This window comes from Mobula birostris, chromosome 9 (genome assembly GCF_030028105.1).
Source record: "Mobula birostris isolate sMobBir1 chromosome 9, sMobBir1.hap1, whole genome shotgun sequence".
In the NCBI taxonomy this organism is placed as follows: Eukaryota; Metazoa; Chordata; class Chondrichthyes; order Myliobatiformes; family Myliobatidae; genus Mobula; species Mobula birostris.
This window is the reverse complement of record NC_092378.1, coordinates 4076905-4102730: the sequence shown is the minus strand read 5'-3', so window position 1 is coordinate 4102730 and position 25826 is coordinate 4076905. Positions and strand designations below refer to the sequence as shown.

The following is a 25826-nucleotide window of genomic DNA, read 5'->3' as shown; positions in this document are numbered from 1 at the left end:
GAGAGAGAGCGAGCGCAAGAGCGAGAGAGAGCGCGAGAGAGAGAGAGCGAGAGAGAGCGCGAGAGACAGAGAGCGAGCGCGAGAGCGAGAGAGAGAGAGCGCGAGAGATAGAATCAGAGCGAGCGCGAGAGCGAGAGAGCGAGAGTGCAAGTGACCATGAGAGAGAGAAAGCGCGTGAGAGAGCGAGAGAGAGAGAGCGCGAGAGACAGTCAGAGAGCGAGCGCGAGAGCGAGAGAGAGTAAGTGCGAGTGACCATCAGAGAGAGAGGAAGCGCGTGAGAGAGAGAGCGAGCGCAAGAGCGAGAGAGAGCGCGAGAGACAGAGAGCGAGCGCGAGAGCGAGAGAGAGTGCGAGTGACCATGAGAGAGAGAGAGTGCGCGAGAGACAGTCAGAGAGCGAGCGCGAGAGCGAGAGAAAGTGCGAGTGACCATGAGAGAGAGAGGAAGCGCGTGAGAGAGAGAGCGCGAGAGAGAGAGAGCGAGAGCAAGAGCGAGAGAGAGCGCGCGAGAGAGAGAACGCGAGAGCGAGAGAGAGCGCGAGAGACAGAGAGCGAGCGCGAGAGCGAGAGAGAGTGCGAGTGACCATGAGAGAGAGAGAGAGCGCGAGAGACAGAGAGCGAGCGCGAGAGCGAGAGAGAGTAAGTGCGAGTGACCATGAGAGAGAGAGGAAGCGCGTGAGAGAGAGTGCGCGAGAGAGAGAGCGAGCGCAAGAGCGAGAGAGAGCGCGAGAGAGGGAGAGAGCGAGAGAGAGCGCGAGAGACAGAGAGCGAGCGCGAGAGCGAGAGAGAGAGAGCGCGAGAGATAGAATCAGAGAGCGAGCGCGAGAGCGAGAGAGCGAGAGTGCGAGTGACCACGAGAGAGAGAGAGAGAGAGAAAGCGCGTGAGAGAGCGAGAGAGAGAGAGCGCGCTAGAGAGAGCGCGAGAGACAGAATCAGAGAGCGAGAGCGAGAGAGAGAGAGTGCGAGTGACCACGAGAGAGAGAGAGAGAGAGAAAGCGCGTGAGAGAGCGAGAGAGAGAGGGCGAGAGAGAGAAAGCACGAGAGCGACCATGTGAGAGAGAGAGAGAGAGAGAGAGTGAGAGCGAGCGCGCCATGGCAGAGTGTTCCAAAGAAAGAAAATATAAAACGTACGTCACCCCAGACTACACTAAAGTTACCCCTGCCTAATAGGGGTCAAAAATAATGACAGTGTTGCTCGCTGCACTGTTTGCAACAATGACTTTTCTACTGCCCATGGTGGGTTAAGACTGTGAAAGACGTGTTGAGGTGAGTTTAACAGGTGTCATTCGTTTATTAGCATAGCTAACGTTATTTAAACTAGCTGGCCAGCTGCTAAGGGGCTACTCTATTGCAGACATCCCACCTCCTCTGGAAGTTCCGGGAGTCTCCCGCAAATTGATGCTGCTACCTCCCTGAATTGAGTTTTTGCAGGGTGGGATGTCTGCAAGAGTCTTACCATTAATGCTATATTCTGCCATCATATTTGACCTACCAAAATGAACCACCTCACACTTGTCTGGGTTGAACTCCATCTGCCACTTCTCAGCCCAGTTTTGCATCCTTTCAATGTCCTGCTGTAACCTCTGACAGCCCTCCACACTATCCACAACACCCCCAACCTTTGTGTCATCAGGAAATTTACTAACCCATCCCTCCAGTTCCTCATCCAGGTCATTTATAAAAATCAGAAAGAGTAGGGGTCCCAGAACAGATCCCTGAGGCACACCACTGGTCACCGACCACCATGCAGAATATGACCTGTCTACAACCACTCTTTAGCTTCTGTGGGCAAGGCAGTTCTGGATCCATGAAGCAATGTCCCCTTGGATCCCATGCCTCCTTACTTTCTCAATAAGCCTTGCATGGGAAAGATGAACCCTTGACTTCATAATCATTAAGATTTTGGACCTCATTGTCTGCCTGCGCTGCACTTTCTCTGTAGCTGTTACACTTTATTCCACATTCTGTTACTGTTTTACCCTTTTCTACCGTAATGTACTGTGTAATGACAGGCAGGTGGGGCTCGTCAGCCTTGGACGGCAAACCGCCTAGGAGAAGGAAAACTCTGCTGCCTTGTGGCCATACCCACCCATGGGAAAGGCTTCGGGAGTAAACCCCAAGGAAGAAATCTGGAGCCGTTTGATGTTGTTTACATCTTCACTCTGGCAACCTCTGCGACGGCACTGGTGCCAAGCTGTATTGCCCTTCCTTTGGACTACGTCAGTGACGTTTGGAGAGGGGGAACCTACTGCACGGATAACAGCCCATTCTTCAAATCTTCCCACCCAGGCCTGTGCCCTGGAGAGGACACAGTCCACCAGAGGTCCAAACTCATGATCCCCTGGGATTGGCGGCTGCCCACTACTAATGATTTGATCTGTGTGAAGAGTATGGAAGGCAGGTTTTTCACTGTATCTCAGTCCCATGTGACAATAATAAACCAATTCCAATTCCGCAGGCTAGACAGCATCTGTGGAAAAGAGTACAGTCAATGTTTCAGGCCGAGATGTCAACTGTACTCTTTTCCACAGATGCTGCCTGGCCTGCTGAGTTCCTCCAGCATTTTGTGTCTGTTGTTTGGATTTCCAGCATCTGCAGATTTTCTCATTTCCAATTCCAGTTTAATGATTGTCCCCTAAACTTACACTCTTTATCTTTATGGTGCTGGGGAAGTTTCAGCACAGTAAAGGTTAAAATAAAGTCCAGCCAAGCACAGTTTACAGACAGTGAGTGTGCTGGTCCGCCCAGAGTACTGAGGTCCTTAAAGAGCATCACCTCCCTTTACCCAGCAGGGGATCGGGGCCATTTGACAAGGTATGGATGTAATTGAAGGTTGCAGGGCACATTCACCAACTATATATCCATATAACAATTACAGTACAGAAACAGGCCATCTTGGCCCTTCTAGTCCATGCCGCACGCTTACTCTCACCTAGTCCCACTGACCTGCACTCAGCCCATAACCCTCCATTCCTTTCCTGTCCATATAGCTATCGAATTTAACATTAAACGACAACATCGAACCTGCCTCAACCACTTCTGCTGGAAGCTCGTTCCACACAGCTACCACTCTCTGAGTAAAGAAGTTCCCCCTCATGTTACCCCTAAACTTTTGCCTTTTAACTCTCAACTCATGTCCTCTTGTTTGAATCTCCCCCACGCTCAATGAAAAAAGTCTATCCACGTCAACTCTATCTATCCCCCTCATAATTTTAAATACCTCTATCAAATCCCCCCTCAACGTTCTACGTTCCAAAGAATAAAGACCCAACTTGTTCAACCTTTCTCTGTAACTTAGGTGATGAAACCCAGGTAACATTCTAGTAAACCTTCTCTGTATTCTCTCTATTTTGTTGACATCTTTCCTATAATTTGGTGACCAAAACTGTACACAATACTCGAAATTTGGCCTCACCAATGCCATGTACAATTTCAACATTACATCCCAACTCCTATACTCAATGCTCTGATTTATAAAGGCCAGCATACCAAAAGCTTTCTTCACCACCCTATCCACATGAGATTCCACCTTCAGGGAACTATGCACCATTATTCCTAGATCCCTCTGTTCTACTGCATTCTTCAATGCCCTACCATTTACCATGTATATCCTATTTTGATTAGTCCTACCAAAATGTAGCACCTCACATTTATCAGCATTAAACTCCATCTGCCATCTTTCAGCCCACTCTTCTAACTGGCTTAAATCTCTCTGCAAGCTTTGAAAATCTACTTCATTATCCACAACTCCACCTATCTTATCTGCATACTCACTCATCCAATTTACCACCCCATCATCCAGATCATTAATGTATATGACAAACAACATTGAACCCAGTACAGATCCCTGAGGCACACCACTAGTCACCGGCCTCCAATCTGACAAACAGTTATCCACCACTACTCTCTGGTGTCTCCCATCCAGCCACTACTGAATCTATTTTACTACTTCAATATTAATACCTAACGATTGAACCTTCCTAACCTTCCGTGTGGAACCTTGTCAAAGGCCTTACTGAAGTCCAAATAGACAACATCCACCGCTTTACCCTCGTCAACTTTCTTAGTAACCTCATCAAAAAATTCAATAAGATTTGTCAAACATGACCTTCCACGCACAAATCCATGTTGACTGTTCCTAATCAGACCCTGTCCATCCAGATAATTATATATACCATCTCTAAGAATACTTTCCATCAATTTACCCACCACTGACGTCAAACTCACAGGCCGATAATTGCTAGGTTTACTCTTAGAACCCTTTTTAAACAATGGAACCACATGAGCAATATGCCAATCCTCCGGCACCATCCCAGTTTCTAATGACATTTGAAATATTTCTGTCAGAGCCCCTGCTATTTCCACACTAACTTCCCTCAAAGTCCTAGGGAATATCCTGTCAGGACCCAGAGACTTATCCGCTAGGAGACAAATCTTTGGTAACTTCGAACTATCATCTGCTTGTAGCTCCAATTAACTTTTAACATCTGTATTGTGAATGGCAGTAGATCTTACAAGTAAGGAATTTGAACAAAAAGGCAGTATCTATTGTTAAAGGACCCCCGTCACCCAGGACATGCCCACTTCTCATTCCTACCGTCAGCGAGGAGGTACAGAAGCCTGAAGACACACACTCAATGTTTCAGGAACAGCTTCTTCCCCTCTGTTTTCAGATTTCTTAATGAACCATGAACCCATGAACACTACCTCACTATTTTCCCTCTCTTTTTGTACTATTCATTTAATTTTATTTTCTTTTTTAATATATGCTTATTGTAATTTATAGATTTTACTATTATGTATTTCACTGTACTGCTGCCGCAAACCAACTCATTTCATGACATACGAGGGGTGATTGATAAGTTCCTGGCCTAAGTTAGAAGGAGTCAATTTTAGAAAACCTAGCACATTTATTTTTCAACATAGTCCTCTCCTACATTTATACACTTAGTCCAGCGAACGTGGAGCATAAGGATCCCTTCTTTGTAGAAGGAGTTGAGTTATACAGCTCTCGTTACATGCGCGTGCAGTTCAACTCTTTGAGTGAAAACGCAGAAAGTTTGAAGTTTCTCCTCATCTCGTTCTACTTTAGGCCACAAACTTATCAATCACTCCTGCTGTGGACCACTACTGGAGGTCCAAGACGCTGACTTCTACAAAGAAGGAATCCGTATGCTCCACAACCGCTGGACTAAGTGTGTAAATGTAGGAAAAATAAATGTGCTAGGTTTTCTAAAATTGACTCCTTCTACTTTAGGCCACAAACTTATCAATCACCCCTGGTGTACCAGTGGTATTAAAGCTAATTCTGATTTACCAATTGGTCAATATCTGTAACTGCTTGTCAGTTCTGTATAAAAATGGCATTTCTTTATTCAGACCTCAGACAGTGTGGTGACAGGGACTGGGCTGTTCTCCTTGCGCTCAAGTAAATAAAGTGTGATTGAGGAACGGTGTGAGTTTTCAGAATCCAATTAATCGGTGACAGCATTGCCAAGTGATTACACGGTCAGGTGTCCGACCTTATAATAAGCATAAGTTATGTGTTCAGTCATAACTCTGAGCAGGGGAAATCTAATCTGCTCACTCTCGCTATATATACTGCGGTCACGGCTGCTTATTCCAGCCCATTGTGCCACATCTGACTATGTCACCATCTGCCCTGTCAATTATACTCCAGCTGTACTCTTCAGATAGTCCTGCTCCTGGAACACTCAGCACAACAGGCCGTATTGCTGATGGATCACTGCTCCTCCTTGCGCAAGTTGCTCTAATTTAAGAGAGAGAGAGAGAGAAATGAAGTTCTGGCGAAACATTTTCAGTAGCGTTTCCAATTAAAGGGTCTGTCTGCACCCTGCCATTAGATACCACTAGACAAATAATCCCAGCCACCTTCTGTTGGTTATCCAGATTTAATTTCTATCCAAGTGTCCTTCAACAACAGGCCCACCTTCCTTGCAGTGGACAACAAAAGTGATGGATACAGCCCAGTCCATCATGGGTAAAGTCTTCTCCACCAGGGAGCTCATGTACAAGGAGTACTGCCATAGGAAAGCAACATCTATCATCAAGGACTCCCACCATCCAGCCCATGATCTCTTCTCACTACTATCATTGGGGAGGAAGTACAGGAGCCTTAGGTGCCACACCAACAGGTTCTGGAACAGTTTTACCCCTCAGCCGTCAGGCTCGTGATCCAGAACAGTCAACTTCACTCACGCCAACACCGAACTGATTCCATAATCTATGGATTCATTTTCAAGGACTCTACAACTCATGTTTGCAGTATTCTTTATTTATACCTATATATACTTTTCTATTTGCACAATTTATCTTCTTTGGTTCTTTGTCTGTCTTTGTGTATATTTTTTCATAAATTCTATTGTGTTTCTTTATTTTCTTGTAACTATCTGCAAGAAAAGGAATCTCAGGGTTGTGAATGGTGATATATATATGTACTTTGATAAGAAATTTGACGTTTGACAACACACACAAAATGCTGGAGAAACTCAGCAGGTCAGGCAGCATTCATGGAAATGAATAAACAGTCAACATTTTGAGCCAACACCCTCCTTCAGGACTGGAAAGAAGGAGGGGGAAGACATCAGGAATTTTTGACTTGAGACTTTGAGACCAGCTGCAGATAGATGGTCATTGCCTCCATCTCTCCCATTGGGTGCTCATCATAGAGAGGTACCCAGGGAGTACAGTAAACCTCTTGATCCATAACTTGACAACTGTGAAACCTTGGCACGGGAAAGGGTAAAATTCAGCAGTTCAGTCCATTAGGTCAGGGGTTCCCAAACTTCCTTTCGCCATGGAGCCCCTAACGTAGATGAAGCTTCCTACTTATGTGTTCCTTTCTGTCACCCTGGCCACCTCGGTCCTCCCAGTGCAGGGGACAGTTTGGCAAAGAATTCATCAAACCTCCAAAAAAGTAAATCAAAGCTTTATTTAACGCAAAGGTTTTTGAGAGTCTAATCTAACGTTATTTTAATCTCATCAAATTTATTCATCTGAAGATGAATAAAGGTAATTCCATCTTAGAAATAAGCAGCTAATGATAATTTCCACTGCAAGAGTTAGTCACACCATAGGAATTAGTTCACCATGACATCACCATCTGGGAACACACACACATAATGACGGGCCACACAGAGTCTAACCTCCTGTTGGTAATGGTGGTGTAGTCTTTGATTGGCTTTCTTCTGTCTCAGCAACAGGAGCTTGTCCTGGAAGCATTGACTGGCCTTTGGAGAGTTAATATAACACGAAATACACATGGACACACAGGTAATATATATATACTGTATATATGTGTGTACAGACTCACACTCACAGATAGACACATACAAATATACATATTGCGCGCGCATGCGCACACACATACACACACACACACACACACACACACACACACACACACACACACACACGTGCTCAGTGAAGAGCATCCTAGCTGGCTCCAATGCACAAGAGAGTAGAGGCAGTTGTAAAGTCAGCCAGCTCCATCACAGAACCACCATCAAGACAACTTTGAGAATTAGTGCCTCAAGAAGGTGGCATCCATTTCAAAAGACATTGATCACCCAGGACGTGTCCTCTTCTCATTACTACCATCAGGGAGGAGATAGGACAGCCTGAAGACCCACACTCAGTGATTCAGGAACAGCTTCTTCCCTCTGACATCAGGTTTCTGAATGCTCCATAAACCCTTAAACACTCTCTCACTATTCCTTTCTATTTGCGGTATTTATTCTGTGATTTCTAGTGATTTTTGCTTCTTTGCTTGGTACTGCTGCTGTAAAAACAACAAATTTCATGGAGCCATAGAAATGGGCCCTTCAGCCCATCTAGTCCATGCCGAGCTGTTATTCTACCTAGTCCCATTGACCTGCACCCAGACCATAACCCTCTATACCCCTCCCATCCATGTACTTATCCAAATTTCTCTTAAATGTGGAAATTGAACCCACGTCCATCACTTCCAATGGCAGCTCGTTCCACACTCTCACCACCCTCTGAGTGAAGAAATTTCCCCTCATGTTCCCCTTAAACATTTCACCTTTCACCCTTAACCCTTGGCTCCTAGTTCTAGTTTCACCCAACCTCAGTGGAAAAAGCTGTTTACATTTACTCTATCTATACCCCTCATCATTTTGTAAACCTCTGACAAATCGCCCCTCAATCTTCTACACTCCAGGTAATGAAATCCTAATCTATTCAGCCTTTCCCTCTAACTCAGCTCCTCAAGTCCTGGCAACATCCTTGTAAATTTGCTCTGTACTCTCAGTCTTACAGACATTTTTCCTGCAGGTGGGTGACCACAGCTGCTCACAATACTCCAAACTGGGGCTCTCCAGCATCTTACACCACTTCCACATAACATCCCGCGACATCATGTCGTAAGTCAGTGATAACAAACCTGATTCTGACACACACACACACACAGACAGAGGTACACACACTGACAGAGGCACACACACTGACAGACACACACACACACACACACACACACACACACAGGTACACACACTGACAGAGGCACACACACACACACACACACACACAGACAGAGGTACACACACTGACAGAGGCACACACACTGACAGACACACACACACACACACACACACACACACACACACACACACACACACACACACACAGGTACACACACTGACAGAGGCACACACACTGACAGAGGCACACACACACACAGAGGTACACACACTGACAGAGGCACACACACACACACACACACACACACACACAGAGGCACACACACTGACACACACAGCCATGTACAAAAGCACAGATATTAGACAGGATAGGAGACAGCTGAGGTCATTCAGAGAGAAGATTCCTGGAGGCAGAAGGCAAATTACCACTCACTTCCCAAACCATGCATACACTGGTAGGGGCTAAATTACCACAAGGATCCTCTTGCCGGAGATTGGGCCCTCCATGTCATGTTGCTGAGGAATTGCACATGGTAACTTGGGCCAGTTTTAGTGGCGTATACTGCCTGGCTAATTCCTTCACACACTTCCCCTGATGATTAACTGAATGAATCGAGGGTGCAGGCAAGATAGGGGAAAACAGTTAGCCCAAGTGATAATGGCACACGATGTCCCAGGAAATCTGTGGTTACCGGCTGCAGTAACGTGTGGCTGTGTTAGTTTGCGCGTCCCTCCTTTACGTGCACGCCAAAGCAGAGCGAAAGTATCCTCCTTGGTGTCTCTCTGTCAACCCCTGATTTCTCTAAATCCTGCCCTGGATAGGCTGTATTCTTTCCCAGGCTGGCTGAAAACACTTCTCACTGTTACCATCAGGTAAAAGGTACTGGAGCCTCAGATTCCACACCACCAAGTTCTGTAACAGTTATTATCCCTCAACCATCAGACTCTTGAACCAGTGTGGATAACTTCACTCACCCCAAACACTGAACTGATTCCACAACCTATAGACTGACTTTTAAGGACTCTACAACTCGTCTTCTCAGTATTATTCTAATGTGTTTTTTATTATTTGCATAATTAGTCTTCTTTTGCACATTGGGTGTTTGTCAGTCTTTGTGCGTAGTTTTTCATAAGTTCTATTGTATTTCTTTGTTCTACTGTGAATGTCTGTAAGAAAATGAATCTCAGGATTGTATATGGTGAAATATACATACTTTGATAATATAGTTACTTTGAACTTTGAACCCTCAGTCTCCTTAACTGGTGTGGTAACTTCACTCACCATGCCTCTATAACCTATAGGCACATTCAAGGACTCGTTACTACTTTTGTGTGGGGCAGGAGTCACACATGGCCGGGTATTGGAATTTAACCAGCACTTAGTCATCTGGTTAAGGATGCCCCCACCCGTCCCACCATCTTTCTGACCTACTATCATCAGAAGGAGGTACAGGAGCATCAGGACTAGGACTCAAACTTGAAAAAACAGACCCAAGATGGAGCATTCAGTAGAGTTAATGCCCCTCCGCTCTCGTTTGCACACAGACGTGATTTGCACAAATGCCAGGATCTGGCAGACACTATGAGATGTGAAGACATAACGAGGGAGGAGGAAAAACACATTGGAGAAACGCCAGCATGGTCCGATAACAGAGGAGACACCTATTAGTAAAACAGATTGGAAGTCCTGTTAGTCAAAGGTAGTGGCACATGGTGACGTGACCCATTGTACTTCAACTCTGTCTCACAAAGGGTTACAATGTTTGACATGTACCAGCTGTACGGAGTCCACTCACCTGCGGCGGTCGCTGTGACATCATCTTTCTGCTCTGAAACCAAATGGGTCACCAGAGTAATTATTTTATTATCTCAATGAAACAATGTGTTTGGAGCTGATCCCTTGGGCAACACGCTTGCAGAGTCATAGAAAACTACGGCGCAGGAACAGGCCATTCAGCCCTTCTATTCCATGCCTTGTCCCATCGACCCTCACCTGGACCATAGCCCTCCATACCTCTCTCATCCGTACACCTATCTAAACTTCCCTTAAACATTGAAATCCACCACTTCCACTGCCAGCTCATTCCACGCTCTCACCACCCTCTGAGTGAAGAAGTTCCTGCTCAAGTTCCTTTTAAACATTTCACCTTTTACCCTTAACCTATGACCTCTAGTTATAGTCTCACCCAATCTCAGTGGAGAAAGTCTGCTTGCATTCATTACCTGTACTCTTTAAAATTTTGTATACCTCTATCAAATCTCCCCTCAATCTTCTATGCTCCTGGGAATGAGGTCCCAGCCTGTTCAACTTTTCCCTCTTGTAAAGTCAGTAAATCTCTCTCCATCCAACAGTGGATAAGTGACCATTTTTACTGAGATCACTTCCTTCTATAAAATGATAAGTCAAGGGAACAGAATTAGGCTATTCAGCCCATCGAGTCTGCTCAGCTTATTTATGATCCCTCTCAATCCCATTTTCCTTCCTTCTCTCCACAATCTTAGATACCCTGACTAATCAAGAACCTATCAACCTATAACTATACCCAGTGACTTGGCCACAGCCATTCCTGGCAGTGAATTCCACAGATTCGCCACCCTCTGGCTAAAGAAATTACTCCTCACCTTTGTTCTTAATGGATGTACCTCTGCTTTGAGGCAGTGCCCTCTGGTCCTAGACTCCCATACCAAACGAAGCATATTCTCCACATCCACTCTATCGAGGTCTTTCAACGTTTGATAGGTTTCAACGAGATCCTCCCTGCCCCTCCCACCATTCTTCTAAATCCCAGTGAGTACGGGCCCAGAGCTATCAATCGCTCCTCATATATTAACTCTTTCATTCCTGGGATCATTCCCGTGAACCTTCAGTTTGGGGTTTCAAGCTCATGAGGTATTTAGAATAAAGAACAAAAGTTGAAGATGCTTAAAACACATAACAGAAAGGTGAAAAGCAGATTTTTTTTTCTGTGAAACTTGCTATTGGGCCGTGGACATTATTAGAAACTAAATTGACTGCAGATGCTGGAATTCCGGAGCAACAAACAAAACGCTGGAGGAACTCAACGAGTCAGTCAGCATCTGTGGAGGGAAATGGACAGTCGAGACTTCAGGCGAGACCTTACATCAGGACTGGAGCAGGGTCTTCAAGGGTTCCCAACCTGGGCTCCAAGGATGCCTCAGTTAATGGTAAGGCTCCATGGCATAAAAACGGTTGTGAACCTCTGGTTTAGATGACAGTCTAAACCTAAAACATCGACTGTTCATTTCCTTCCGCAGATGCTGCCTGATCCCAGTGAGTTTTTCCTGGTCTGAGTTTGTTGCGTGTGGATATCTTTACATTTATTGTACATCCTTCACTGGATGGTTTCCAGTGTCATTTCAGCATCTGCAGTCTCTCATGACTCCAACATAACTGAATCATCCGATTGGTCTTGTGGTTTAGTGTATTGTTTCACTCACCTGCTGGTGCGGTGGGAGCTGCTGGTGCAGTGGGAGCTGCTGGTGCGGTGGGAGCTGCTGGGATTCCTTTACCCACTGCAAAGAACAAGAAAAGCAAAATATCCATTGGTGTTTCTAGATGATGTACAGAAAATGATTACTACATGGTCACTCAGTTATAGGAAAGAAGTCACTGAGCGAGAAGAGATCGATTGGAATTGGTGAATTATTGTCACGTACTAAGATGCAGTGAAAATTCTGTCTTACATACTGTTCACACAGATTGGATCTTTACACAATGCATTAAGGTAGAACAAGGGAAAACGCTAACAGAATGCAGAATAAAGAGTAACATGGAGGAGGAGGAGGAGATGGCGGTGTGACGCAGCTTGCAGTGGCCACTCCGGTGAATGATATCTGTTATTTGTCAAGTAGGGTGCCGTGCACAATCCTGATTTGATGGAGACAGAAGTGAGAGCACGGAGGAACATCTGGTGAAACTTCTGAAATGCCTTCTTCACTGCCGCTGCTACTGTGTGATCCAGAATCTCCGGAGGAGAAGGCCCCCGAGTCCTCGGCGGCTGGGGCGGGGTCGAAGCACTCAGTGCTCGATGTCGGAGGGCTGGTTGGAGGCTCGAAGTTTTCGGACGGACTCAGAGTCGGCTGTGGTCGGGTGCTTCCAATGCATCGGCAGTTGTCAGCGCCTGGAGGTTTATGGCACGGAGAGTTTCTCCCTTTTGCCTCCTGCTATCAGGGCTATCAGGAGTCGATCGGAGCTTTGAGACTTTTTTTACCGTGCCTGTGGTCTGCTGTTTATCAAATTATGGTATTGCTTTGCACTGCTGTAACTATACGTTATAATTATGTGGTCTTGTCAGTGATAGTCTGGTTTGTCCCTTTTTTTTGTGATATCACTCTGGAGGAACATTGTATCATTTCTTAATGCATGCATTTCTAAATGACAATAAACGAGGACTGAGTGTCCTCATAATCTAAAAAAAAATCTAACAGCTACTGATAAAATGCGGTGCAGGCAGACAAAAAGGTGCAAGATCATAACAAGGTAGATTGTGAGGTCAAGAGCCCATCCTATTGTACTGGGGAACCACTCAATAGTCTGATAATAGCAGGGTAGAAGCTGCCTTATGCCTGATGGTACGTGCTTTCAGGCTTTTGTACCTTCTGGCCAATGGGTGAAGGGAGAATATCCGAGATGTCTTTGATGATGTTGGCTGCTTCACTGAAGTAGTGAGAAGTGAAGGCAGAGTCCATGGAGGAGCAACTGGCTTCTGTGATGTGTTGAGCTGTGTCCACAACTCCGTACTCATCGGCAGAGCAGTGGCTGTGCCAAGCTGTGATGCATTCTGACTAAGATTCTAATCTTGAAGTGTAGGAGGAGATTGACGGGTAGCCTTCTGGAGGTATATAAAATAGAGAGGGTGAAAGCAGTCTTTTGCCCAGGGAAAAGGAATTGAAAACTAGGGGGCATAGATTTAAAGTGAGAAGGGAAACATTTAAAAGGGAGGTGAGAGGCAACTTCTTCACTCAGAGGGTGGTGAGTCTATGGAATGAGCTGCCAGAGGGATTGGTTGAGGCAGGTACAATGATTATATTTAAAATACATTTGAACCAATACACACATGAATTGAAAAGTTTTAAAGATAAAGATCAACTTTATTTGTCATACGTACATGGAAACATATAGTGAAGTGCGTTGTTTGCATCAAATCAGGATCATTCTGAGCAGCCGTAACATGTCACCATGCTACCAGTGCCAACCTAGCATGCCCACAACTCAATAATCCCAGCCCACATAACTTTGGAGTGTGGGAGGAAACCAGAGCACACAGAGGAAACCCTCGTGGTCGAGGGGAGAACGTACAAACTCCTTGCAGACAGAAGTGGGAAATCAATCCCCAATCTTACAGGTGGTGCTGTAAAGTGATCAACTAACTACTGCGCTACCACGCCACCCCACAACTTAGAGTAGGGGTTCCCAACATTTTGTGTGCCATCCACCCTACCATTAACCATTAATTGCTGAGTTCCTACAGGGTTTTGTGTGTGTTGCTCTGGATTTCCAGCTTCTGCAGAATCACCTCTCCTATCAGATTCCTTCCTCTCCAGCCCTTCACCTTTCCTACTCTCCTGGCTCACCTATCACTTTCTAAATGTCCACCTTCCCCTTCCCCACACCTTTTTATTCTGGTGTCTTCACCCTTCATTCTCAGTCCTGAAGAAGGGTCTTGGCCCGAAACGTCAACTATTTATTCATCTCCATAGATGCTGCCTAACCTGCTGAGCTCCCCCAGCACTTTGTGTGTTCCCCTGGATTTCCTGTACCCGCGGAATGTCTTGTGCTCAGTATCCCATGTCTCGGTCACATGCTTGCACTTTCCTGAGATTGACAATATTGATAACTTGATCTTTGAACAGAGAAACAAGTTTTTTTTTTATTCAAAGGTGTTTAGTTCTGTGTTGCAGCTACAGTGGGAGCTATTGGATAGTAAGTTATCCTAGTCTATAATTATCATCACACATTCTTTCAAAATCTCCCTGATACTTCTCTTTAAATGGAAGTGTCTGTCTCTGATGCTCATCCCTATCGATTAACTGCATGGGAAACGATTAAATCTTCAATGTTCCTGACTAGGTCCTGGTGCCAGGAGGATTCCAGTTGTCCTATTTGTTGAAACCAGTAGATGGGTATTGAAGTATTCAGTGACCTGTTTACTTTGATGTGATTGAGTAGCTGTTGACAAGATAAATGGTAAAGATGAGTGCGATGTTCTCACGTCCACTAACGTCTTTGCCGGCCCATCAAGCTAGTTCCAAAAATAGAAGGGCATCACCCAGAACCTCAAGCCTGACAGTGAATGATTATAGATTGAGTTTCCAGAGATATGGGAACCTTAAACCGGGGATTATTGTTAACGAGATACCTGTAAGCCCAGCTGAGCTTGGGAAAGGCTAAACGCTGGGTCTCAGCCTCCTGACAGGCACAAATTCAAAATAGAAAGGATTATTTTCAGGTCAACTTTCTGCCGTTCTCCCCACACCCTCAAGAACAGGCTGGTCTCTGCGTTTCTGAACTACATTATGGTGTTAGCACTGGGTTCTACAATGTGGAGGCAAGGTTCAATCTGATAGGGTGACACCATAGCGTAGAGGTTAACTTACTCGTTTTACCATGCCACTGAGTTTGCTTCCTGGATGGACTTTATACATGCTCCCTGTGCAGGTTTTCTCCAGCAGCTCTGGTTTCCTCCCACTTGCCAAAGACATATGTAGGGTTAGGGTTAGTAAGCTGAGTTACTGAGTTAGGGTTAGCAAGCTGAGGGTATGCTGGAAGAATGGTGACACCACCACGCTGCTGCCCCCAGCACATCCTCGGACTGTGTTGGTCATTGACTCAAATGACACATTTCACTGTTTCAATGTACCTGTGACAAATAATAAAGCTGAGATACAGGGACAAACTGTCCCTACAGATCAGATCATTACACAGTGCATTGAGGTAGTACAAGGGAAAACAATAGCAGAATGCACAATAAATTCAACAGCCACAGAGATTTTGAGAGAGAGTTAAATCAGTACTGGTGGCCATGGACCTCATAGGGTGATGGGCGATTTAGATGAACCACAACTTCTCCTTCTGAGAGATAGCATTGTTACAACAAGCAGAATGGCCTCCTCTGTGCTGTAGCTTTCTGAGATTCTATATTTACTTGCAAGAAGTGGTAAGATGAATAGCGCAGACACAACTAAGGTGAATCTAAAAATATCCATGGGAAAAGAGTGGAATGAAGGGACCTTCTTGCTGAACCAGATTCCATTCGGGAACATGAACTGAATGAGTCTTTCAGCTCACCTCTGAGATATGGCTCTCGATCTGGTAATCACCTAGTTATCCAGCATAACTTTCTATCCAGGCAGCTGGAATCCCCGCTTTGAATGTCATGGCAGGCGTGACCTTGAGTACTCAGGAAAGATATTGAAGGGATCCTGCCGGCCTGGGCGGCTCAATATAGAACGCACTGGGGATCGTTCATTCTGAGAGCTCTGTTTTTAGGTGTAATAATTTGTACTGTACATCATCGTGAACATCGTGAAATAATCCGAGGAGTCTTGTTGGACAAATTCAGAGTCAGGAAGTTATATTGCAGCCTTATAAGACTCAGGTGAGGCCACATCTGGAATATTGTGTTCAGTTCTGTCCTCCCCATTATAATAGGGGTGAGAAGGCTTTGGAGAATGTGCAGAAGAGGTTCACCTGGATTAGAGGGGATGTGCTATTAGGAAAGGTTGGATTAACCAGGGATGTTTTCTCTAGAGCAGCGGAGGCTGAAGGGAGACCCATGTCCACAGTTAACACCATCCCAGTAGAGCAACCAGCACAGTCAAAAACCCTCCCCAGAATTCTCACTTCTCCCCCTCCCATCAGACAGAACATACAGAAGTCTGAAAGCACGTACCATCAGGCTCAAGGACAACTCTACCTCTTGTTATAAGACTATCAAATGGTTTTTGAGTACAATAAGATGGTCTCCTGACCTCACAATCAAAGTTGATCAAAGTAAATTTATTATCAAAATACTTATATGTCACTATACACAACCTTGAGATTCATTTTCTTGCAGGCATTTACAGGAAAATAAAGAACTAAATAGAATTTCTGAAAAACTATACATAAACCAAAACAATCAATGTACAGAAGACAAATTGTGCAAATTAAAAAATAATTAAAACTGAGAACAAGTTATAGAGTCCTTGAAGGTGAGTCAGTAGGTTGTGTCTACCTTGTTATGATCTTGCACCTTATTGTCTGCCTGCACTGCACCTTCTCTGTAACTGTTACACCTTACTCGACGTTCTGTCACTGTTTTCCCTTGTTCTACCTCAAAGCTCCGTGTATTGATCTGATCTGTTTTTCACTTTATCATGGTACATGTGACACCATAAACAAATTTACCCATTTGGAGGTTTATAAAATTAACAAGCTAGAGTTAGGGTAGATAGCCAGTATCTCTTTGCACCAGGGCCAAAATGTCCAATACCAGAGGCCACACTTTTAAGGTGGGAGGAGGTAATTTCAAAGGAGATGTGAGGGGCGAGTTTTTTTTACACAGAGAGTGATGGGTGCCGGGATTGCGCACTCTGGGGTGGTGGAGGCAGGTACAAGAGAGGAGTCTTAGAAACTCTTAGAGGGCACGTGGATGTTCGGTCTGCCGTTCCATCATGGCTGATCCATTTCCCTCTCAGCCCCAATCTCCTGCCTTCTCCCCATATCTCTTCATGCTCTGAGCAATCAAGACTCTATCAACCTCTGCCTTAAATATACATAAAGACTTGGCTTCCACAGCCACCTGTGGCAATGAATTCCACAGATTCATCACTCTCTGGCTAAAGAAATTCCTCCTCATTTCCGCTCTAGATATCAGAAGTTTCTCCAGAGATGTAAAGTGAAAGGAGAGGCGAGAGTGGATATTGGACGACTGGAAAGTGACACTGGAAAGGTAATAATGGGGGACAAGGAAATAGCAGACAAACTGTATAACCTGAAATTTGCATCAGTCTTTACCGTGGAAGATACTAGCAGTGTTTCGTGTCAGGGGGCAGGAAGTGTGTGAGGTTACCATTATGAGGGTGAAGTTTCTTGGGGAAGCTGAAAGGTCTGAAGGCCAATATGTCACCTGGATGAGATGGTGTACACCCCGGGGTTCTGAACGAGGTGGCTGAAGAGATTGTGGAGGCATTAGTAATGATCTTTCAAGAATCACTAGATTCTGGAATGGTGCCGGAAGACTGAAAAATTGCAAATATCACTCCACCCTTCAAGAAGGGAGAGAAGCAGAAGAAAGGAAACTATAGGCTCTTTAGTCTGACCTCAGACTAAGATGTTGGAGTCAATTATTAAGGATGAAATCTCAGGGTATTTGGAGGCACATGATAAAATAGGCCGTAGTCAGCATGGTTTCTTCAAGGGAAATTCTTGCCTAACAAATCTGTTGAAATTCTTTGAAGAAATAACAAGCAGGATAAACAAAGGAGAATCTGTTGATGTTGTGTACTTGGATTTTCAGATGGTCTTTGACAAGGTGTCACTCATGAGGCTGCTTAACAAGCTATCAGTCCATGGTATTACTGGAAAGATTCTAGCATGGGTAAAGCAGTGGCTGATTGGCAGGAGGCAAAGAGTGAGAATAAACGGAGCCTTTTCTGGTTGGCTGCCAGTGACTAGTGGTGTTCTACAGAGGTCTGTGTTGGGACCAATTCGTTTTACATACTATATCAATGATTTGGATGACGGAATTAATATCTTTGTTGCAAAGTTTGCAGACAATATGAAGGTAGGTGTAGGGCAGGTAGCTTAGAGGAAAATAGGCTACAGAAGGACTTAGACAGATTAGGAGAATGGTCAAAGAAAAGGCAGATGGAATATAGTGTCTGGAAGTGTATGGTCATGCACTTTGGTAGAAGAAATGATAGGGTTGACTATCTTCTAAATGGAGAGAAAATACAAAAATCTGAGGCACACAAAGGGATCTGGGAGTCCTTGTGCAGGATTCCCTAAAGGTTAATTTGCAGGTTGAGTCTGTGGAGAGGAAGGCAAATGCAATGTTAGCATTCATTTTGGGAGGACTAGTTTATAGAAGCAAGGATGTAATGGTAAGACTTCATAAAGCACTGCTGAGACCTTACTTGGAATATTGTGAGCAGTTTTGGGCCCCTTATCTTAGAAAGGATGTGCTGAACCTGTAGAGGATTTAAAGGAGGTTCACGAAAATGATTCCAGGATTGAGAATGGCTTATCGTATGAAGAGCATTTGATGGCTCTGGTCCTGTATTCACTAGAATTGAGAAGAATGAGGGGTGACCTCATTGAAACCTATTGAATGGTAAAATGCCCTGATAGAGTGGAAGTGGAGAGGCTGTTTCCACCAGTGGGAGAATCTACGACCAGAGGACACAGCCTCAGAATAGAGGGGTGTCCTTTTAGAATAGAAATGAGGAAGAATTTCTTTTGCCAGAACGTGGAATTGATTGCCACAGGCAGCTGTGGAGGGCAAGAGCTTATGTATACTTAAGGCAGAGGTTAATAGATTCTGGACTGGTCAGGAAATGAAGGACCAGGGTGGGGGGAAAGTAGGAGATTGGGGCTGAGAGGGAAAACGGATCAGCCATAATAAAATGTCAGAGCAGACTCGATAGGCCAAATGGCCTAATTCTGCTCCTATACCTTATGGTCTTAAATGGACGTCCCTCTATTCTGAAGCTGTGCCCCCTGGTCCTTGACTCCCCCAGCACAGGAAACATCCTCTCCAAATCCACTCTATCAAGGCCTTTTGACGTTCAAAGGGTTTCAATGAGGTCTCCCCACAGGCTTCTGAGTTCCAGTGAGAAGAGGCTCAGAGTCATAAAACGCCCTTCATATGATAAGTTTTTCAATCCCAGAATCACTTTCATAAGCTTAATCACCATACATTAGATACATTGGAGATATTTAAGAGATATTTAGAAAGTCATACCGATGAAATAAAAATGGAGGGTTATGTGGGACAGAAGGGTTAGATTGTTCTTGGTGTAGGTTAATGGGTCAGCACAATGTTGTGGGCCGAAGGGCCTGTACTGTGCTGCACTGTTCTATGTTCAAACCACATAAAGACCAGGCGAGGTCACTGCTAATGGTTAACTTAACCTTTTACAGCTCCAGTGATTGAAAGATTGGGGTTCAATTCGCACCACTGTCTGTAAGGAGTTTTTATGTTTCCCTCCCCCCTGACCACTTGCGTTTGCTCCGGGTGCTCTGGTTTCCTCCCTCATTCCTAAAGATGTACGGGTTAGGGTTGGTAAGCCGTGAGCATGTTGCCGGGAGTGTAGCAACACTTGTGGGCTGCCTTCAGCACATCCTCGGACTGTGTTGGTCGTTGACACAAAGCAACACATTTCACTGTGTGTTTCGATGTACATGTAACAAATAAAGCTAATCTTTTGTACTGCATTCACTGTGCATTTTGATATACATGTGAGAATTAAAGCTAATCTTTTGTACTGTGTTCACTGTGTGTTCCGATGTACATGTGAGAATTAAAGCTAATCTTTCGTATTGCATTCAGCTTTGGCTGCCCCATTATGGAAGGGATGTGCAGGCTTGGGAGAGGGTGCAGAAGAGGTTTACCAGGTGCTACCTGGATTAGAGGGCATGTGCTATTAGACAAACTTGGATCGTTTTCACTGAAAAGGCAGAGGCTGAAGGGAAATCAGAAATAGATCCTGACGAAGGGTCTTGGCCCAAAACATAGACTGTTTATTCTCCTCCATAGATGCTACCTGACCTGCTGAGTTCCTCCAGCATTTTGTATGTGCTGCAGAGAATGGAGGGACCACGTGCAGGCAGAAGGGATTAAATGTCATTAGGCTTACTTACTTCAGCACAACATTGTGGGCTGAAGGGCCTGTCCTCAAGTTTAATCACCAAACAACACAAGGCTAGGTGAACTCAAAAACGTTGGTCCCAGAGGAGAGGTCATTGTTTAAAAATAATGGGTCACCATGCAAGACATCAGAAGATTGTAATCTTGGATCACTTTTCCTCAAGAAGTAATGCTGAAATGCCCTCAGTGGCCTCAGATACTTTTTCTTTAAAAGTGTAGTTCTATATTTCTATAACCCTAATTATTGTTTCTTCTGAACCTTGGGCTGTTGATTTTGTGTACAAAATACACTCAGTGGCCACTTTATTCGGTACACTTGCACACCTGCTCATGAATGTAAATATCTAATCAGCCAATCATGTGGCAGAAAGCCAATGAGTAAAAGCACGCAGACATGGTCAAGAGGTCCAGTTGTTCTTCAGACCAAACATCAGAATGGGGAAGGAATGTGATCTAAGTGACTCTGAACATAGGATGATTGTTGGTGCGAGACAGGACAGTTTGAGTATCTCAGAAAATGCTGATCTCCTGGGATTTTCACCCATAACAGTCTCTAGAGTTTACAAAGAATGGTGCGGAAAAGAAAAAAAAAATCCAGTGAGTAACAGTTCTGTGGGCAAAAATGAACAGAGGAGAATGGTTGCACTGGTTCGAGCTGACAAGAAGGTGACAGTAACTCAAAAAAAACCCCACATTACAACAGTGGTGTGCAGAAGAGTATCTCTGAATGCACAACAGGTCGAACCTTGATGTGGATGGGCTACAACAGCAGAGACCACACTGGGTTCCACTCCTGTACCTAATAAAGTGGCCACCGAGTGTACGTTGACTGTTGAGAAGCAGGAAGGTGAAGTGTTCCAGGGGGTGGGTGAGAATGTGGGGTGAGATCAGTCCTGATCTTATTGAATGGGGGAGCAGCCTCGAGGGGGCTGACTGTTCTATTCTTGCCCCTAATTCGTATGTTCATATCTATGCAAGAGGGACGGAGAGGATTACATAGAGAATTCCATTACTCAAACAGCTGAGGCCACAGCTGTCAATAACAGAGTGTTTATATTTTAGGGACATGCAGGAGGTCAGAATTGGAGAGATCTTTGTGCGCGATTGCAACAGTACCAGACACCAGAGTGAGTGAACTAAAGATGAGTTTTATTTGTCAGTGTACTTCGAAACATACAGTAAGAAGTGTTGTTTGTGTCGTCGACCAACACAATCGGAGGATGTACGGGCGGCAGCCCACGAGTGTCACCACGTTTCCCTCGCCACTGCAGCATGCCTACAGTTTACTAATCCTAATCCATGCTGTACGTTTTTGGAATGTGGGTGGAAACCAGAGCACTGGGTACAAATTCATGCAGTCACAGGGGGGAAAGTGCAAACTCCTTACAGACAGAGGCGGCATTTGAACCTCAATTATAGGCGAGGGCACTGTAAAGCATTTCGCTAACCACAACACTACTGTGCCGAGCAGCAACATGGTCTCCTTACTTTTTCATGACCAGTGAAGGTTTGCATGCCAGATGCCGTCCTCATCCTATCTACATGTGTGGTTGTTTGGGAAAGGAGATTCCCCTTCTCCCTCTCCATTCTTTAACTGATAATGTTACACCGAAGGGTCTCTCATCTCTCTGCTCTGTTTTATTGTCCAGCACCCACCAGCGAGCCCACGCTCCTCACTTGTGATGGTGTGACGGATAACAGCGTATTGCTCAGATAGTGAGAACTGAAGCCTGACCAGGGATTGCTGGTAATATAAAGCTTGCACTAGCTGCTCTGCTGCCGTGTCACTCTAATCTACTCTAACCTACTCTAACCTTTAATCATTTTTAAAAGACATTTATTTATTTAGAGATACAGTGTGGAACAAACCCTTCCAGCCCACTGAGTCGTAACGCCCAGCAACCCACCAATTTAACACTAGCCTAATCACACGACAATTTATAATGACCAATTACCCTACAAACTGGTAGGTCTTTGGTCTTTGGGCTTTGGGAGGAAACCCGTACGTATAGCAGATGGTGGAATTGATCTCTGAGCTCTGATGCTCCAAGCTGTAAATATGTTGCACCAACCACAATGCTACTGTGGTGCCCATACCACCCATTTATACCCAAATGATCAATTAACCTAATTCACCTATATGTCTTTCAAATGTGGGAGGAAATCGGAGCACCCAGAGAAAACACACACAGTCACAGGCAGAACCTACAAACTCCTTATAGACAGCGGCAGGAATTGAACCTGGGTTGCTAGTGCTGTGACGCAGTTACACCAACCACTATAGTGCTGTTGCACAAGTTTTAGTGAAGTGGAATTGGTCAGCCATGACAACCACTCCCAGCCCTACCAAGGAGAAGGGCCGTGGGCACTGGGAACGCTGCCTTCTGGTCACATGTCATCCCAACCTGGCTGTATACGGTATTGATGGCTTGCCAATGTTGCTGGGTCTAAATTCTGGAACCTCCTTCACAACAGAGGTACTGGGGCACCGTCACCAGAAAGACTGCAGTGGTTCAGGCAGGCAGCTCACCTCCACCCCCACACCCTCCCAAGGGCAATTCAGGGTGGGAATAAAATGCTGGCCTGGTCACGATGCTGAAATCTTATGAATTAATTTAAAACATGGCTATTTAACTAAAACGCTGGTGTGAGGGCAGAGTTTGGTTTCTGCCTGGTGCACAGAACATAGAACACTACTGACCCTTCACCCCACATTGTTGTGCTGACCCTTTAATCTATATAAAGATAAATTTAACCCTTCCCTTCTACATAGCCCTCCGTTTTTCTATCATCCATATGCCTATCTAAGAGTCTGTTAAACGTATCTGCCTCTACCACCACCCCTGGCAGCGTCTTCCATGTACCCTGTGTATAAAACTTACCTCTGACATCCCACCCACACACTTTCCACCCATCCCCTTAAAATCATGTCCCCTCAATTTACAGGAGTGAATTGTAATGAGGGCTACTCTTGAATGTTTCATTCCCAATTGGTCCATGTTGGATGGTTTTCCATAAATTCTATTGTATTTCTTTATTTTTCTGTAAGAAAATTAATCTCAAGGTAATATATGATAATACTTAGAGTCAGTGGCTACTTTATTGAGTGCAGGAGTGGAACCCAGCATGATTGTCTGCTGCTGTAGCCCACCAACTTCAAAGTTCAATATGTTGTGCATTCAGAGATGTTCTTCTGCACACCACTGTTGTAATACGTGGTTATATGAGTTACTATCGCTTGAACCAGTCTGGCCATTCTCCTCTGATCCCTCTCAATAGAAAGCCACGTTCACCCACAGAACTGCCGCTCACTAGATTATTTTTTTGTTTTTCGCACTATTCTCTGTAAACTCTGGAGACTGTTGTGTGCAAAAATCCCAGGAGATCGGTCATTTCTGAGATACTCAAACCACCCTGTCTGGCACATGAAAGTGCGTGAAATGGTAGGATATGGACATTGTGAAAGCAGAAGGGATTAGTTTAGTTGGGCGTTTAATTAGTTTTTAATTAGCTTGGCATAATATTTGGGCAGAAGCACCTGTTCCTGTGTTGTACTGTTCTGTGTCCTGTGTTCGAAAACTGCTGGGAATCCAAAGTGTTAATAAACCTAAGTCAGATTTCTATTGGTATCTTTATTGGACGAGAAATGTTGGAGGTCCATGGTAGCTAGTTTCTTGGGCCCAACATTGTGGGCTCATACTCCTTGATTCGCGGTGTATGCTTACTGCCTGTGACTAGTCAGATGAAAACCGGGACAGCACGGGAGCATAGCGGTTAGCAGAGCGCTCTTACAGTGCCGGTGACCCGCTGTCTGTGAAGAATTTGTACTGTACATTCTCTCCATGATGGCATGAGTTTCCTCTGGGTACTTCCGTTTCCTCCCACATTCCAAAGGTGTATGGGTTAGTAGGTTGGCGGGTCATATGGTGCAATTGGCGTGTTGGGTCGGAAGGGCCTATACCATTCTGCGTCTCTAAATAAATAAAGTAAAAATAAAATCTGAAAACAGATGGTAGCATCCATTTCCAGAGAACTAGGACATGAAAGCAAGGACATAATGCTAATACTTTATAAGGCTTTGGTCAGACCACACTTGGAGTAATGTGAGCAGTTTTGGGTCTCTTATCTAAGAAGGGATGTGCTGGCATTGGAGAGAGTTCTGAGGAGGTTCGTGAGAATGATCCCAGGAATGAAAGGGTTAATGTTTGAGCAGCGTTTGATGGCTCTCAGGCTGTAGTCACTGGAGCTTAAAAGAATGAGAGGGGATCTCATTGAAACTTATTGAATATTGAAAGGCCCAGACAGAGCGGATGTAGAGAGGATGTTTCTTAGTGGGAGAGTCTAGGACCAGAGGGCACAGCCTCAGAATAGAAGGACGTCCATTTAGAACAGAGATGAGGAGGAATTTTTTTTAGCCAGAGGGTGGTGAATCTGTGGAATGCATTGCCATAGATGGCCGTGGCCAAGTCACTGGGTATATTTAAAGCAGAGTTTGATAGGTTCTTAATTAGTCAGGGTGCCAAAGATTCTGGAGAGAAGACAGAGGAATGGGGTTGAGAGGAATAATAAGTTAGCCATGATGGAATGTCGAATCAGACATGGTGGGCTGAATAGCCTAATTCTGCTCCTTTCTCTAATGGTCGTATGGTCAGGCTGCATCTACGGACTGAGAAACAGCATTAGCATTTGAGGTTGTCAGAACTTTTCTTGAGGTGCCACAGTAGTGTAGCCGCTAGTGGGACACTATTACACCTCGAGACGTCGGAGTTTGGAGCTCAATTCCGGCATCTTCTGTAAGCAAGTTGGTACGTTCCTTCATGAGTGCGTGCTGGTTTCCTCCGGGTGCTCTGGTTTCCTCCCACAGTCCAAAGACATACCAGTCAGTAGGTTAATTGGTCATTGTAAATTGTCCCGTGATTGGGCTAGGGTTAAATTGGTGGGTTGCCTGTGGTGTGGTTCATTGGGCCTGAAGCCCTGTTTTGTGCGGTATCTCCTAAATAAATAAAAAGCTGGAGAAGTGACAAATCCAGACGGTGAGATTGAACAAAGGGAATAAATGAGATGAATTGCTCTTTCTGTTCCTACCTCCTTCCTTGACCTTGAGTTCGAACTTGACTTTAGACGTGCCACTGATGACTGCATACACCACCTCGTCCTCCTTCGTTGCATTGTTGACGATCAGCTTATGCTTCACTCCTTCTGATGTAATAGTGTGCTTTGCACCTGCCTGGATATCTTTGCCGTCTCTTTGCCATTTTACTTTAACATCTGCCTTGGCGACTTCGGCCACAAACTCTGCCTGACTCCCGGCTGTCACCTCTAGGGTCTTTGGTTTCTTGGTAAACGCCGACACTGTAGGAGAGAAAACATTGTCACGCTGAACCTTGTCCAAAAGCAGACATGATCAAAGTCAAAATCAAACTTAAAATCCCTTAAGATTAGTTTTCTTGGATGCATTTACATGCATATAACTACAATAGAAATTTCATTTTAT

General features: G+C 44.9%; 1 protein-coding gene across 3 annotated transcripts in view; it reads right to left on the bottom strand.

Annotated features, from left to right (window-relative positions):
* The window catches only part of mybpc1 (myosin binding protein C1), a 155549-nt gene that overhangs the window by 105747 nt on the left and 23976 nt on the right, over positions 1–25826 (bottom strand). For 2 of the 3 annotated variants that reach the window (XM_072267395.1, XM_072267396.1), the window contains exons 2-4: positions 25418–25684; positions 11919–11993; positions 10256–10288 (exon numbers count right to left, since the gene is read on the bottom strand). In XM_072267395.1, the coding sequence (XP_072123496.1) occupies positions 10256–10288; positions 11919–11993; positions 25418–25684 (375 nt within the window). The remainder of the gene's footprint in view (positions 1–10255; positions 10289–11918; positions 11994–25417; positions 25685–25826) is intronic. The other variant, XM_072267397.1, reaches the window with a different exon arrangement.